Source organism: Trichomycterus rosablanca, chromosome 5, assembly GCF_030014385.1.
Source record: "Trichomycterus rosablanca isolate fTriRos1 chromosome 5, fTriRos1.hap1, whole genome shotgun sequence".
Taxonomy (NCBI): domain Eukaryota; kingdom Metazoa; phylum Chordata; class Actinopteri; order Siluriformes; family Trichomycteridae; genus Trichomycterus; species Trichomycterus rosablanca.
Window position 1 is genome coordinate 1,724,095 of NC_085992.1, and position 16,622 is coordinate 1,740,716.

The 16,622-nt window shown below is 41.8% G+C and overlaps 3 protein-coding genes across 5 annotated transcripts in view; 2 read left to right on the top strand and 1 right to left on the bottom strand.

Moving 5' to 3' along the window:
• Positions 1-189: 189 nt before the first annotated feature.
• Positions 190-3,504, bottom strand: sod3b (superoxide dismutase 3, extracellular b). Its single transcript, XM_062994750.1, has 2 exons — positions 3,453-3,504; positions 190-1,618 (listed from the first exon to the last, which is right to left on the bottom strand). The coding sequence occupies exon 2, from the start codon at positions 1,604-1,606 to the stop codon at positions 998-1,000; it is 609 nt and encodes a 202-aa protein (XP_062850820.1). The 5' UTR covers positions 1,607-1,618; positions 3,453-3,504; the 3' UTR covers positions 190-997.
• Positions 3,505-9,080: 5,576 nt separating this feature from the next.
• Positions 9,081-12,096, top strand: ing2 (inhibitor of growth family, member 2). Of its 2 annotated transcripts, XM_062994751.1 has the most exons (3): positions 9,081-9,322; positions 9,526-9,646; positions 10,438-12,096. In XM_062994751.1, exons 1-3 carry the CDS (start codon positions 9,230-9,232, stop codon positions 11,175-11,177), a joined length of 954 nt encoding a protein of 317 aa, XP_062850821.1. In that variant the 5' UTR covers positions 9,081-9,229; the 3' UTR covers positions 11,178-12,096. The 2 variants fall into 2 exon arrangements, with proteins under 2 accessions (XP_062850821.1, XP_062850822.1); XM_062994752.1 differs by lacking the exon at positions 9,526-9,646.
• A 2,415-nt stretch (positions 12,097-14,511) lies between these two features.
• Positions 14,512-16,622, top strand: part of stox2a (storkhead box 2a) — a 43,658-nt gene continuing 41,547 nt past the window's right edge. For both annotated transcript variants that reach the window (XR_010012424.1, XM_062995494.1), the window contains exon 1: positions 14,512-15,287. Coding sequence is in view for 1 of the 2 variants with exons in the window: in XM_062995494.1 (XP_062851564.1) it covers positions 14,966-15,287 (322 nt within the window). In the remaining variant the exon portion in view is untranslated. The remainder of the gene's footprint in view (positions 15,288-16,622) is intronic.

The following is a 16,622-nucleotide window of genomic DNA, read 5'->3' on the forward strand; positions in this document are numbered from 1 at the left end:
ATGGCTTGTGTTGTGTTATAGTTTTAAGCAATCTCCTTAATTTACTATTTATTAACTCTATAATTTAACAATCATAATCATGATCTGAATTCCCCCTCAGATTTTCTTTTTGCCCCCCAAGAACAGAGCAAGCGAGTGCTATTCTTTTCTGAAGCAATCACACACACAAAGAAAAACACTCCACTGTGGTTTAGTTTCATGTTTGTTTATTGCAATTTCACATTTCATTTACTGATGTTTACCAAGTGCTTTATTTTGGTCATGGTCAAAGTGAGTCCGTTAGCAGCCACAAACTTCAGACGCAATGCAGTAACATAACCTACACAGTTCATTAATAGGCAAAACACACACATATATAAACTCTTTTACTTATTCATACACAAGTGCATTTTAATAGGGTTAGTTTACCTTCTACACATATTTGGGAAGTAAGAGGAAACCACAGTGCATAAAAAATACACTCACAAACAGTTCCAGAGGATCAAACCCAGGACTTCAGGAGGTGTCTGTGTGACAAATGTGCAATAGCAGAGACAATCAGAAAGGTGCAATTACTTATACACACTGCTGGAAACTATATATAAATATGTGAGTGTTATTGCAGGGTAGCAGTGGTAGAAAATGTGTGTGTAGGGGTGGGGGTTGAATACTTTTGGTAAGATATGTGATATTGAGTGTGCAAGTACTGTATGTATTTGGTCAGGGTGTGAATATTTTTGCTCAGAGTGGTGATTATGTGTGGGCAAGCATGTATTTGGTGGTAATGTGAATACTTTTGCTCATTTGTAAATAGTCTTTTACTTTGTTGTAAATATCCTTGTAAATACCTGAATAACATTATTTACTGTGGTAAATATATCTGCTAAATACTCATATGATGTGGTACAGTCCAGAAAAGTTGAGACAGGGTTAATGCAAGACTGAGAAGTTTGTAAAATGATCCAAACACATGGTTATATCACGACTGGGATACTTTTGGCCAGACTGTTTCTCCAGTTCAGTTGTGATATTTGTCCCACAGTGTCGGACTGGTTATTCCGATCACACAGCATGCCAGTCGGCCCCCTGCGTTGCCGTGCAGCAGACTTCCTGCATCGTGTCCTTTTCCCATGTCATCCTGCTTCTCATGGATCACCACGGCCCTGCCGAGGACCGACAGCTCGCCGTGTAGAGTAGCTTTGGAGTAGACACACCTGCGAATCTTCCCCTTCTGAGCTATGAAGTTGCCGAAATCTCCCGGATGGTTAGGGTGGTCGACTCCTAACGGGTTGTAATGCCCGCCGGTGGAGGCGCAGCCCTCGCTGAGGTCTCCGTACTGGTGAATGTGTATGGCTCTTAACTGAGTAGCCGATGGAGGCAGGCCGTGCAGTCTGAACCTCACCGCTAACCCTTCCTCTGGGTCGCTTTGTTTGAAAAGGACCTGGCCGTACACTTTGGGCATGCCAGGGGCGAGCTGGGTGTTCGGGTGCATCCTGCAGGCGGCATAAAGAGACCTTGTTTTGTTTTCAGGCTGGAACGCGCAGCCCGAAGTCGCCTCGCTCAGGGTGATTCTGCTAAACAAAACGCTAAGCAAAACCATCAGGGTGTAATGCACAGTGGGCTTCATCTCTTCTTATTCCTGAAGAACGGAAAGAAAATCAGAACGTCATTCATTCAGTAATTCATTTGTTTTACCACTGCTTTATTCTGGTCAGGGTCGCGGTGGGTCTGATTAATTGGGCGAAAGGCAGGACACACCCTGGACAGAGTAGACACACACACACACACACAGCTTCAATTGACATGACTGCATGTCTTTGGGGCCAAAGTAAACACATGGAGAACATGCACAGAAATCGAACCCAGACCCTTCAGACTTCTTTGTCATACAGCAACTTACACCGAACAGCCATAACATTAAAACCACCTCCTTGTTTCTGCACTCACTGTCCATTTTATCAGCTCCACTTACCATATAGAAGCACTTTGTAGTTCTACAATTACTGACTGTAGTCCATCTGTTTCTCTGCATGCTTTGTTACCCCCTTTCACCCTGTTCTTCAATGGTCAGGACCCCCACAGAGCAGGTATTATTAAGATGGTGGATGATTCTCAGCACTGCAGTGACACTGACATGGTGCTGGTATGACTGGAGTTTTTAAACACCGTGTCCACTCACTGTCCACTCTATTAGACACTCCTGCCTAGTCGGTCCACCTTGTAGATGTAAAGTCAGAGACGATCGCTCATCTATTGCTGCTGTTTGAGTCGCTCATCTTCTAGACCTTCATCAGTGGTCACAGGACGCTGCCCACGGGGTGCTGTTGGCTGGATATTTTTGGTTGGTGGATTATTCACAGTCCAGCAGTGACAGTGAAGTGTTTAAAAACTCCAGCAGCGCTGCTGTGTCTGATCCACTCATACCAGCACAACACACACTAACACACCACCACCATGTCAGTGTCACTGCAGTGCTGAGAATCATCCACCACCTAAATAATACCTGCTCTGTGGTACCAGCATGAAAGGGGGGTAACAAAGCATGCAGAGAAACAGATGGACTACAGTCAGTAATTGTAGAACTACAAAGAGCTTCTATATGGTAAGTGGAGCTGATAAAATGGACAGTGAGTGTAGACATTTGTCTAGATAGTCAGAAGTAATCCAAGAATCATCAATGTACTTGGTAGTTTTATTAGCCTGTACAAACCAGGTCGTTCAGTTATGATGTAAAAACGATGTGGGCAGAGTCTCACGCTGTAATCTGCTCTGTTGACGTTGTATCATTAATTATTTTAATACTTTAAACACCTATTCTGTGTTTTTACTCCGATGGCTGTGACGTGAACACTTTTATTTGAGGCTGAAGCCCGTAAATTCGAGGCTGCTGGACTGCTGGATGTGTTGGGAATCAGCCGTGACCCCACGATGTCCAGATCATTAACTTTTCACTTAGAAATTACTGTATATTAGAAATCATTTTAGTTATACATATCTGGTCTTTTTTTTTTTTTTTAAAGGCCACAGAAGCAAGATAAAGGTCCCTGTTGAGTCGACCTCAGCTGCTTATCAGGAGTTTTTAATCCTAGAATCTGTAAAGCTGCTCTGAGACGATGTTGATTGTAAAAAGCACTTTATAAATACATTTCATCTGACTTGACTTGGGCATTTTAAAGCTAGACTGAAGTTTGTTACTAGTCACAAACCAAACCAACTAATAAGTAAGATTGATTGATGCTCATTTTAACCAGACAGATCATTAAAAAAACTAAAAATGTAGTTCTTTTTGCACAGAGACGTGTGGTCAAACCTCTAAGACTGTTATGAAATTCAACCAATGCCTGTACGTATATACAAAACTCTTTACATGCACAAAAGTCGTCTTTAAAGTTTTATGGGTAACTTTGATCTGTAATAATACTGATAAATAAATGTTAAAAGAGTAAAACTGGAGTGTAAAAAAACAACGTTACCCTTTTCCCCCTGGTTGGTTTTTGGTGTTTGCTGTGCTGGTTTGGATCTGCTGGAAGTCTAAACGCCCCCTTCTACTCCTCACTCCTTTATAACCACCGTGAAGCTTATGTAAGCAAGCCTGGATCACATTTCATGTTTTTTTCCAAATTACTAGGGTGTTACATGCATTACAGCACCAGTGTAGACTGCCTAATGACGGAGAGAGGAGGGATCCTGTGGGGATCATCCCACACAAGATCGTTCCCCACATACAGTATAATCCGGGAAAATGAAACAAAAAGAGGCATGAAGGACACGAAAAAGTAGTAATATACACCAATCAGCCATAACATTAAAACCACCTCCTTGTTTCTACACTCACTGTCCATGTTATCAGCTCCACTTACCATATAGAAGCACTTTGTAGTTCTACAATTACTGACTGTAGTCCATCTGTTTCTCTGCATGCTTTGTTACCCCCTTTCATGCTGTTCTTCAATGGTCAGGACCTCCACAGAGCAGGTATTATTTAGGTGGTGAATGATTCTCAGCACTGCAGTGACACTGACATGGTGGTGGTGTGTTAGTGTGTGTTGTGCTGGTATGAGTGGATCAGACGCAGCAGCGCTGCTGGAGTTTTTAAACACCTCACTGTCACTGCTGGACTGAGAATCGTCCACCAACCAAAAACATCCAGCCAACAGCGCCCCGTGGGCAGCGTCCTGTGACCACTGATGAAAGTCTAGAAGATGACCGACTCAAACAGCAGCAATAGACGAGCGATCGTCTCTGACTTTACATCTACAAGGTGGACCGACTAGGTAGGAGTGTCTAATAGAGTGGACAGTGAGTGGACACGGTATTTAAAACCTCCAGCAGCGCTGCTGTGTCTGATCCACTCATACCAGCACAACACACACTAACACACCACCACCATGTCAGTGTCACAGCAGTGCTGAGAATCATCCACCACCTAAATAATACCTGCTCTGTGGTGGTTCTAACAAAGCATGTAGAGAAACAGATGGACTACAGTCAGTAATTGTAGAACTACAAAGTGCTTCTATATGGTAAGTGGAGCTGATAAAATGGACAGTGAGTGTAGAAACAAGGAGGTGGTTTTAATGTTATGGCTGATTGGTGTAAGTACCATTATTAATGTAGTTAGATTCTTTTTTTTGTGGAGTTTGCATGTTCTCCGTGTCCATTTGGGTTTCCTCCAGGTAAAAAGACATCCAGTCGGGTTAATTGGACCTACTAGAAAGTGTTTGGGTGTGTGCGCCCCGTGATGGACTGGCTATCTGTCCGGGGTGCCTAGTGGGTAGAGCTTTGGGCTATCAATTGAAAGGTTGAGAGTTCTAATCCCAGCTCCGCCATGCAGCCACTGTTGGGTCCTTAAGCAAGGCCCTTAACCCTCTCAGCTCCAGGGGCCCCGTACAATAACTGACCCCAGCTTCCAGACAAGCAGGGATATGCGGAAAAATAATTTCATTGTACTGTACTCGTGTATACGTATATATGACAAATAAAGGCATTCATTAATTCATTTCGTCTAAAGAATCGGACCCACCAAGACCCTGACCAGGATATAGCGGTGCTAAAATAAACTAGAACGGATGAATGAAGAATGAGCCAATCAGAGTAGTCGATTCGAGTACCTAATTTGCATACCGTTTTGTCTTCAAAAGTGTAAGATGTCGGAAGGAACACAAGACTAAGACAGAAAAAAATCTATATTCTATATTTTTGCTAAATAAGCTAATCGATTTTAAAATAAGAATATTAATTGACACTTTTTTATTCGGCAACACTTTACTTACCGTCATGTAAAACGCTACACAGACACTCTCGTATATAAGCTGAGAGTAACGCTGCTCTCAGTGCGCATGCCTGAAAACTTGCTATCTAAGCTACAGACTGAGAACGCAGTTTCTCCCGCGTGCTTAGGGGAAAGTCCCCGGACACTGAGCAGAAATGCTCCGCCTGAACCGCGATCATGACGCTGAAACGGTACCGCCTCTGCCGAGACGTCACTTCCGACCGAGCAGGGTACAACACAGCTCATGTTAGTCAGTCCAAGAGAAATGCAGGTGATGTTACAGAACGGGGCTCATTCTCAGGATGCGCTTTATTTTATTATCATTATTATTATTATTATTATTATTATTATTATTATTACATAGTCTCAGGATGCGCTTTATTTATTATTATTATTATTATTACATAGTCTCAGGATCCGCTTTATTTATTTATTATTATTCATTATTTTATTATAATTATTATTACACATTCTCAGGATGCGCTTTGTTTATTTATTTATTATTATGATTATTATTACATAGTCTCAGGATGCGCTTTATTTATTTATTTATTATTATTATTATTATTATTATTATTACAGTCTCAGGATGCGCTTTATTTATTATTATTATTATTATTATTATTATTATTATTATAACAGTCTCAGGATGCGCTTTATTTATTTATTATTATTATTATTATCATTATTATTATTATTATTATTATTACATAGTCTCAGGATGCGCTTTATTTATTTATTTATTTATTTATTATTATTATTATTATCATTATTATTATTATTATTATTATTACATAGTCTCAGGATGCGCTTTATTTATTTATTTATTATTATTATTATTACATAGTCTCAGGATGCGCTTTATTTATTTATTTATTTATTATTATTATTATTATTATTATTATTATTACATAGTCTCAGGATGCGCTTTGTTTATTTATTTATTATTATTATTATTACATAGTCTCAGGATGCGCTTTATTTATTTATTTATTATTATTATTATTACATAGTCTCAGGATGCGCTTTATTTATTTATTTATTTATTATTATTATTATTATTATTATTATTATTACATAGTCTCAGGATGCGCTTTGTTTATTTATTTATTATTATTATTATTATTACATAGTCTCAGGATGCGCTTTATTTATTTATTTATTATTATTATTATTGTTATTATTACACATTCTCAGGGTGCGCTTTATTTATTTATTATTATTATTATTGTTGTTATTAGGGGTGGGTTTATAAAATCGATTTTTCGATTCGAATCGATCTTTATTTGAATGATCCGATATCGATTCATATAAACGCGAGATCGATCTTTTAAATACGCCCCTTTTTACGGTGTGCACGGAGATCTGTTACCTCTTTTAATCTCGCGTGACCAGCCGCTGTTTTTTCGTGCAACGAGATCTGACCTGCACATCAGTTCAGCATGGCAGAAGCTCCATGTTCGGCTAACGTGCTGACTCTAGCGCGCGTCTGTTCTGTACCATAACAGAGAAGGTGAATAAAGTTTTATGCTCCCGACGATCTGTTATGTGCCGTGTATTTGTTCCTTTATTAATCCAGTGCATTACTAAGACACTCGGTTACAGTAGTTTGGGAGAGCAGACAGACTCATCTGAGATTCTTCCTGGTGATAGATGGTGTAGTGTGAAACCCCCTATCACCGATTAGTCGTGCAGTGTGAACTGTACAGCGACCCGGACCGGCAAATCAGAAAGTCGTGTAGTGTGAACTTGGCATAAGCTGTGCAACAGCCCGGTGTATGTTTACATTACATGTACACTGTTGTAGCATGTCAGACATGTAAAATAATAATAATAAAAAAATTAATGTTACTGTTTTTTGTTTTGGATTAATTATTTATGTAAAAACAAATATTTTTAATAATAAATGTTCTTTGTACAGTTATCACATTTGTTCTGTGAACATCTGTACATATTTAAACAAAACCTGTTAATGTAACTCAAATATGCCTAAATGTGTTGAATCGAAATTGAATCGAAAATCGAATCGAAAATCGAAGATCGAAGATCGAATCGAATCGGGACCTTGTGAATCGGAATCGAATCGATCCAGGAAATTAGTGGCAATACCCAGCCCTAGTTGTTATTACTATTATTACTACTATTATTATTATCGTTATTATTTTTATTATTGTTGTTATTATTATTATTATTATTATTACACAGTCTGGAAAAGCATTTAACACCCTTTCATCTACTGATTCTCTCCAACAGAACAATAATGGCAATGTGAAACAAAACAAACATTAATAACAACAATGATGAAGATAAACACATAACATTTATTGTAATCTTTTCAATCTCTAGAAAAGTTGGGACATTTTGTAATAATAAGAATCAGTGATGTGTAAATTCTCTTGACTCATCATTTAAATGATAAAAGTAGAAAGAAGAGATTTCCAGTGTTTTCACTGACCAACTTTACTGTACTTTTGTTAATATAAACACGTTTAGTTTTATTTATCTGAGACAGAGAAATGTTTAGCACCATGTTCCATCAGCTTTACTGTTATTAAGAATTTTTAATAGTTTAAGAACTGAGGACCTAACCTGCAGTATTACAAAACATTTTACTGCTAGGTATTATAATTATTATTCTCGGACAGTTAAGGTTAACTCAATTCTAAATTAAGTTATATCTATATGAACATTTATGGAATATAAACTGAATAAATGCTGAAGTGTTTGTACCACTGAGAAGTCTGTGGTGCCGGAGAGTTGGTATGATTTTAGGACAGGCAGAAACTGGAGCTACCCAAAAGGGTCTGTAGTAGTGACGGAAGATTGGCATGCGAAATGAATCTTTTAGTGTGAATCGTCACAGTGTGCCGACTCTACTGAATCACTAGTCTTGAAGATTTGTTTAAATCTAATTTTCCTCCATTGATACTTAATTTTTTAAGCCGGTAACATTGCTGAAGAGCTTAAAACTCTCTGAGAATGTGTTTTTGCTGCTACTGGCAGTTTAGTTAAAATCAATTCACATTTTAAATCGGTAATAGTAACTCCGAGAATCGACTTAATAAACCAGTGAATCATTTCAGTGAACCGAACCGAGCGATTATTATTAATTGTTTTATTATTATTATTATTATTATTATTATTATAAATTCACATTTTAAATCAGTAAGCAAATCGATCAATGGATGACTCCGAGAATCGACTTTTTAAAGGAGTGAATCATTTTAGTGAACCGAACCGAGCGATTATTATTATTATTAATAAGATAAATTTACATTTTAAATCAGTAAATAAATCAATCGATGGATGACTCCGGGAATCGACTTATATAAATAAACGAGTGAATCATTTCAGTGAACCGAACCCAGCGATTATTAATTGTATTATTATTATTATTATTATTACTATTATTATCATTATTATTATTATCAGTATTATTATGATAAATTCACATTTTAAATCAGTAAATAAATCAATCGAAGGATGACTCCGAGAATCAACTTTATAAAGGAGTGAATCATTTTTGTGAACCGAACCGAGCGATTATTATTAATTGTATTATTATTATTATTATTATTTATTTGTATTTTTATTATTATAAATTCACATTTGTAATCAGTAAATCAATCGATCGAAGCATGCCTGCGGGAATCGACTTATATAAATAAACGAGTGAATCATTTCAGTGAACCGAACCGAGCGATTCGATTCGAAGACAGAGAATCATTTTGCAAATCACCAAACGCGGCAACTTCCCTCGGGGAGGAGTCTGCGCATGCGCAGCAGCGCTAGTTTTGTTAGAGGGGAGTTGTGTGGAAAGGCAGCCCGGCCGAAGCGAAGAGCTCAGCGCTGTTTATTCAGCCTTATGTCCGAGAAAACGCGCCATATTCCGCTTTAAATACTCCAAAAGCGCTTAATGCTGGTGTGTTAGGATGTTAGGACATTATCCGAGCGTGGATAAATCTCAGCTGGTGAGCTATGTGGAGGATTATCTGGAGTGTGTGGAGTCGCTTCCTCTGGACATCCAGAGAAATGTTTCACTGCTCAGAGAAATCGACACCAAATATCAGGGTAATGGCTCCTTCATTTAGCCCTAAATATCACTAATAATACACGCTTTATATTCACTTTACTCCTTATTATGTGTAGTTTATAGTCTCATCAAGCTCCTCGCTTATTCCTGCCTCCATAAAGTTGCTTTTTGTTCGTTGATTTTAATCGATATTTGTGTTTATTCTTGTTCTGTTGTTGTTTGTTTGTGTGGATTTGTGTAGATCTGGGATCCTTCATCAGCCATCTTGCTGCATTCTGCTTTTAAAAGCCAGTATTATTACACCACCAACCATCTCAGCCATGATGGCTGTCTGTCTGTCTGTCCCATAAAACACACTTTAGGTTTGACTAAACGGTATTAATATCGTGATAATATCGCCAGTACGATCATCACTACTCCTGTACGTCAGAGCAGCTTCTCAGATTCAATAACTGGATCACATTCTGCATACAGCCGCTCGGATGATCCATCCGGCGCTTTGTAGGAAGTTCTAGTCTCTCGGTGTCCATATAAATAGGGATAGATTGACTGCACACACCTGCAGTGTCACTGGAACCCTGGTCTGTTTACCTGGGGCAGGAAGAACCCCCCCAAACCTCGTTTACAAAGTCCCTTCTAAAGGACTTTGCAGCAACAGTTTAGGGAAGTCTGTGCCCCTGTTTTCAGGTGAAAGAAACTCCAGTGGCCTGCACAGAGCCCTGACCACAGCCCCACTCAACAGCCGTTCATACAAATGCTGTCGTCTTTTGATCGAATGGGCACAAATTCCCACAGTCTTCTCAAAGGAGCGTCTGTAGTTGACGCTCTACGATGGTCAGGTGTCCACATACTTATGACCGTTAATTGAAGCGTCGTTGGGTCAAGCCTTCACCTGAGACTGTTGGGCCCCTGAGCATGACCTAGATCCATAACCTGATAAATCTGATCCAGGTGATGGTTTTATTCCTAACACACCTGTACAGGTCAGGTAAACCAGGTGTGTCTAATGTCGTCCTGTACAAGGTGGGCGTGGCTGCTCCGATCGATATAAAAACCTGAAGCTACGTCGTATCTCTGCGGATAAGATCGGACGCCCCCGATTCAGGTCAGACAGACGGTGTGAACACTTTTTTTGTGTGTGTGTGTGACCCAGAAATCCTAAAGGAGGTGGACGAGGTGTTCGAGAAGTACAAGAAGGAGGCGGACGGCGCCCAGCGGAAGCGTCTCCAGGTCCAGCTGCAGCGGGCGCTCATCAGCAGCCAGGAGCTCGGCGACGAGAAGATCCACGTGGTCACCCAGATGATGGAGGTGGTGGAGAACCGTTCCCGCCAGATGGAGGCGCACTCGCCCTGCTTCCTGGACCCGGCGGAGGCCGAGCGGTCGGCCGAGAAGCCGCGCCAGGAGACGGCGGGCGGCGCCGCCGCCGCCAACGCGCCGGCGGAGCGCGCGCCGTCCCGCAGGCCGCGCCGGCACCGCAACAGCGAGAGCCGCGACTCGTGCTACGGCGCCAACGGGGCCAACGGCGCCCTGGACGACGCCGCGGACGAGCCGCCGCCGCCGCCGCCGCCGGCGGCCCAGCAGCCGCGCGAGAAGAAGTCCAAGTCGGCCAAGAAGAAGAAGCGCTCGAAAAAGCAGGAGCGCGACGTCTCGCCCGCCGTGGAGTTCAACGTCGACCCCAACGAGCCCACGTACTGCCTGTGCGAGCAGGTCTCCTACGGCGAGATGATCGGCTGCGATAACGAGCAGTGTCCCATCGAGTGGTTCCACTTCTCCTGCGTCGGACTCACCTACAAGCCCAAGGGCAAGTGGTACTGCCCCAAGTGCAGGGGGGATAGTGAAAAGACCATGGACAAAAGCACAGAGAGGCCCAAGAAGGACCGCAGGTCCAGGTAGTGGGTCAGACTCACGGGATTCGTGTACAGGAGAGTCCAGTCATGTCTGCTGAGATGTTTAGCCTGGTAAAAGCCGTCCATAGAGTTTCCAACACCTAAAATAACGTCCCTTAACGTCAGCTTTTCTGTCCCCTCTCGCGCCTGGCCGGCGACCGGTGTGCGGAGGACATCTGAGAACCTACCCATGAACTCCTACTGACCTCTCCTAAATGTCTGTCCAGAATCAGAAGACACAACACAGCGCCTCCTAGTGTTCCATTAAAGTAAGGCACAACATGAGTGGTGGAGGAGTGCAGAGAGTGTAGCGTGATCCTCCGTACATTAAAGCATGGGGTCAGGAAGTGTCCGCTGCCTTCACGCCTGTTTGAAGGGGGTGTGTGAAGGAACTAGAACCTGATGACGATGGAACCTCACGACTGAGCGGTCGTGTACGTGTAGGATTCAGGTGGTTTACCATGTTATAAGGTGGTTCCACGGTTAGAAATCTGATCTTGACGGCTCTCCTGACACCTTCAGTGGTAACGTTCATCACTCTGGTGCTCCCCCCCCCCCCCCCCCCCCTCGCCCCCCCCGTCTCTCTTTAGGTCTCCGAGGCCTCGAGGGGGCTGGAACGGACTCCCGAAACTGCCGCCAGTGTTTGTAAGATACCGAGACGTCTTCAGACTTTATTTTTTCGTCGTACCGGACGTCGCGTTCGCGGGGGGGAGACGCGGCGAGTGGGTTTCGCGACAGGGTTTAACGTCACGCGCGCGTTTCTATTTACGTTTCGACGTGAGTTTGGAAATCAGCAGGTCTTCCGATCAGAGAACAGCTCGTCGTTTCCATTATTTTGTCCACCGGGTGTAAAATTTATCTTGTGTTGTTTTTTTTTTTTCCAGTATATTTTGTGTATTTAAATAAACCTGTGCTTTCGTCTCTCATCGTCTCTTATATGAATACATTTGTGCTCCTTCATCCCAAAACACCTGCATGTACACCACATGTCCATAATGACACGATCTGACCATTTTGCTGTCCTCTCTGAGCATTTTTGGCATGCATTGGAACATTGACTAAGAGTCAGGCCTCCTTCCCTTCTCACTAATAAATAAATATATGAATTTACATTTTCAGCATTTAGGAGACGCTTTTATCCAAAGTGACTTACAGTACCGTGACAGCATACAGTCTGAGCAATTGAGGGTTAAGGGCCTTGCTCAAGGGCCCAACAGCAGCAACCTGGCAGTGCTGAGGCTTGAACCAGTGACCTTCTGATTACTAGTCCAGTACCTCAACCGCTAGGCTACAGCTGCCCCTTCATCACATTCACAGACAGGACAGATTCCCTAAATGAGTGGAGACTGTTCTAGCTGCAAGCTTACAAACTCCGTGTACTTTCATACAGACCACTAGACTTTGAAGTATGCCTGTGGGAATTTGTGCCCATTTTGTCAAAAGATGACAGTTTGTATGGCTGGGCGCTGATGTATCAGTCGATGTTCCGATTCATTTTAGAGCTGTTGAGAGCTTGTGCTTTGTGCACAGGGGTGCAGTCATGCTGGAACAGAAAAGGGCCTTCCCTAAACTGTTGGGAACGCATCATTTTCTTTATACTGTATAATTGATTTATTAGGAATAATTAGGAGGTCTGTCCACATACTTTTAACGCCTGTTCAACTATAATTTCCTGATCAGTCACCAAACCGCTGTGAGAGTCGCTGCCATTAAAGTAAAGCAAACTTTAGTGAATCTACCCAGGAGTTGCTGGCAGAGAAACTGAACTACAGACGTCATTATGCTCAGCAGGAGTCTCGTTATGTTCGGACAAAAAGCAAATACAGTCCGTCATGGTAAGAACATTATAGCAACCTTACATTATTTTCACCTTCAGTCTCCTCAGAAATGCAGAAGGTGGATTGGCTGATTCAAATTTCTTTTAGTAGTGAGTGACTGTGATGTTCTGTAGTGGATTAGTGGCCTGTCCAGGGTGAGATTCTGCTTTGTACCCAGTGGCGCTGCATGGACCCACCAAATCCCTGACAAGGATGAAGCAGTTAGTGAGGAATGAATAAATTGTTTATTTATTAATTAATTAATAATGAAAATACTTGTAATAGTCACAGGATATAAAGAATAATAATAAACAAAAAATTAAATGATTGTATAAAAATATTGTAAAAAATGTATAAAGTTTCTGCTAACAATTATAATCAGTGTACTGTAGTTGTCATACATATATTTAATTTAAATGAATAACATTTACCTAATGGAGTATTATATAATAAAATATACAATATTTAATTTAATTTTCATTACTCACTTTATCCTGGTCAGGGTCGCGGCAGGTCCGGTTCCACTGGTGAGACAATAGGTGTAAGGCAGGACGGCGCCAATCCATCACATGACTTATAAGAATACAATATAATAAAATATAAAAATATTATTATCATAATGTTAGTAAACTATTATGAAAAAATTATATTGTATATAAATTATGTAATTAATGTAGGAAATGTAATATATTATATGTTTTAAAATGTTATTTAGGAAAGTATTTTACAAAATAAAATATATAATATAATAAAATGTTATTAAATAAAATGTAAAATAATAAAATACATAATATACAATTAAAATGATCAAATAAAATAAAGAGCTAATTTTCTTCTTTGTTAAATGATTGTTAAACACATCAGTGATTACCAAACATTTTAGGAAACCAGAATTTTACAGCAGTTTATTTTTTAATTTCACTCATTTTTGCAAATGTTCTGAATGAAATTGTTTTTTATTTGAAACGACGAAGCTGAATTAAAATAATACTTAAAACATTAAAAATAAAAACGACAATAAACGGTGGCTCGGTGGGTAGCACTGTCGCCTCACAGCAAGAAGGTCCTGGGTTCGACCCATCAGCTGTGTGGAGTTTGCATGTTCTCCCCGTGTCTGCGTGGGTTTCCTGCGGGTGCTCCGGTTTCATCCGACAGTCCAAAGACGTGCAAGTGAGGTGAATTAGAGATAGAAAATTGTCCACGACTGTTTGCCATTAAACTAGAACTGATGAACCTTGTGTGAGCAGTAACTATTGTCCTGTCATGAATGGAACCAAAGTGTAAAACATGACGTTAAAATAAATAAATAAATAAATAAATAAATAAATAAATAAATAAATAAATAATAAAGCCTCTCTGATATGTTTGGTGGGGGTGATAGTCAGACCCTCTTCTGGCAGTGCGGATGGATTCCAGTAGGTGGAGCGAGTGGAACATCTGCACGGTGCGCGCGCGCGCGCGCCTCCTCTCTCATCTCGCGCTTCACCGGAGACGGAGCGTCTCTAGTCTGGAGCTGTCGGGTCGGTCGGTCGGTCGGTCGGGTCGGGCGCTGTGTGATCACATCGGATCACCGGATCGTATCGTGAACGACGCGCTGTCGGGAGAAGCTGCTCATCCTGCGGTGGATTATAAACTGTGTTTTTTACAGGCGCACGATTCGCGGTGTGAGTGTGCCGGTGCTTTTTTAACGCGTCCCCGTAGTGCCCGATTCACGATGCAGGTCTGTGCTGCATATTTACCGAGCAGAGCTGCGCTTCATCAGGATCGGAACCCCGCTGTGAGACCACATGCAGTCATGCATCCAGATTGCGCGTGAATCGGTGAGATTTGAGCAGACCCTTGGTGGACCCGTCGGGCTGGCAGCACCCAGTGCCATGCATCGGTCTCCTGGTTCCTCAGCAGCACCCAGTGCGCAGCGCGGCTGTAGTGTGGAGCGCCTGGCCTGCCTGTGAGGAACCAGCTGAAGGAACCAGCCGGGATGGAGAAGTTCCTGCAGATCGCGCCCCACTCCCTGGCCATCGTGCTGAGCCGGGTCGGAACCGATGACTCTCCCGCGGTCGCCGACGAGCTCCAGCACCATCACACGGGCTACGAGATCTTCGCCGACTTCAAATCCGAGAACATGCAGCACTTCTGGAACAAGAAGGTGACGGACGCCATAGCGGAGACCTTCTTTCTGGGGTGGATAGACGAACATGTCCTGCTCATCCAGGGCAAGGAGGACCACTTGGAGGTGCTCAGGGAGGGATGGACTCGAAGGGCTCTCAAACCACCGCGAGGCTTCGAGATCAAGTGTATAGGTGAGTCTGGTGGAGCTTCATCAGTCTGGTGGAGTACATTCTGTACCGTTCTGACGTTCTGGGTTCTAAAGCTGTTCAGTCTTCAGCTGTGTCCTTGTTGTTGTGGTGAGAATTTGAGGTTCCTCAATTGATAGACCAAGGTTGTGGTTAGATCTACTCCTATTTAAGGAACCCTGTGAACGATATAATGTTCTCAGCTGCTTCAGAAGAGCTTATGGTTTACTTTCTGGGCTTTTCCCAAATTAGACGTTCTGGTGGTTTTGGTTTTCTGATGAGGCACTTGATGTAATGTTGCACAATCTAATTTTACCATACCTCCACAAAAAGGTTCCTCAATGTTTTCATCAATGGCTAACTTCTAGTTTGAGCTATTTCTACTCTACTATTCCTCCATAGATTTCAATGGTTCTTTTCATCTCCAGAGCTTTTGGTTTCCAGCTTGGTTTCTACAGGATAAGACTTTCAGTATTTGGCTATTTAGTCCATGAAGCTTCTGGTGGTTTGGTGAGAAGCATTTGGACTTCCAAAAAATTAATTTTTTTTACACTTACGTAAATAAATAAACACACGTTTCTGCAAAATGTTCCTCAACGTTTAACTGTTCAAGTCTTTTTGAAAGATCTAAAGGTTCTAAATGGTTCTTCTCACCTCAACACCAAGTGTTTTCTCTTCCTGACTGTGACAGAATGAGAGTTTTTTTGGTAGCCACTAATTCTAGACGTTCGATTGAGGTTTTAAATATATATTGTTTATCTCATGCTCGGGTGTCCAAATACTTTTTGCCATATAGATCTATTCTTTTTGGACATCCTATCAAAATGCAGTCACCTCCCCTTTCAGTCTTCTGGCTGGGCTTCCAATTGTTTGTTTATTAGGATTTTAACGTCATGTTTTACACTTTTGGTTATATACATGACAGGAAACGGTAGTTTATCTTCACACAAGGTTCTTCAGTTCACAAGGTTATATCAAACACAGTCATGGACAATTTAGTATTTCCAATTCACCTCACTTGCATGTCTTTGGACTGTGGGAGGAAACCGGAGCACCCGGAGTAAACCCACGCAGGCACTGGGAGAACATGCAAACTCCACACAGAAAGGACCCAGACCGCCCCACCTGGGGATCGAACCCAGGACCTTCTTGCTGTGAGGTGACAGTGCTACCCACTTAGCCACCGTGCCGCCCCTGGGCTTCCAAAAGAGTGTGTGTGTGAACGTTAGTTAGGTCAGGAACTGATGCAACAGTTGAATAAGAAGGTCTGGCTCACAATCAGGATTCCAATTCATCCCAAATGTGTTCATTCCAAAAGGGGGTTAGGTTAGGACTCTGTGT

Excerpts from the sequence above, each read along its gene's own strand:
- sod3b (XM_062994750.1), bottom strand. The coding sequence starts at position 1,606 with ATGAAGCCCACTGTGCATTACACCCTGATGGTTTTGCTTAGCGTTTTG.
- ing2 (XM_062994751.1), top strand. The coding sequence starts at position 9,230 with ATGTGGAGGATTATCTGGAGTGTGTGGAGTCGCTTCCTCTGGACATCC. Across the intron at positions 9,323-9,525 it reads AATCGACACCAAATATCAGG|ATCTGGGATCCTTCATCAGC; the intron begins GTAATGGCTCCT and ends GGATTTGTGTAG. Across the intron at positions 9,647-10,437 it reads TCCCATAAAACACACTTTAG|AAATCCTAAAGGAGGTGGAC; the intron begins GTTTGACTAAAC and ends TGTGTGACCCAG.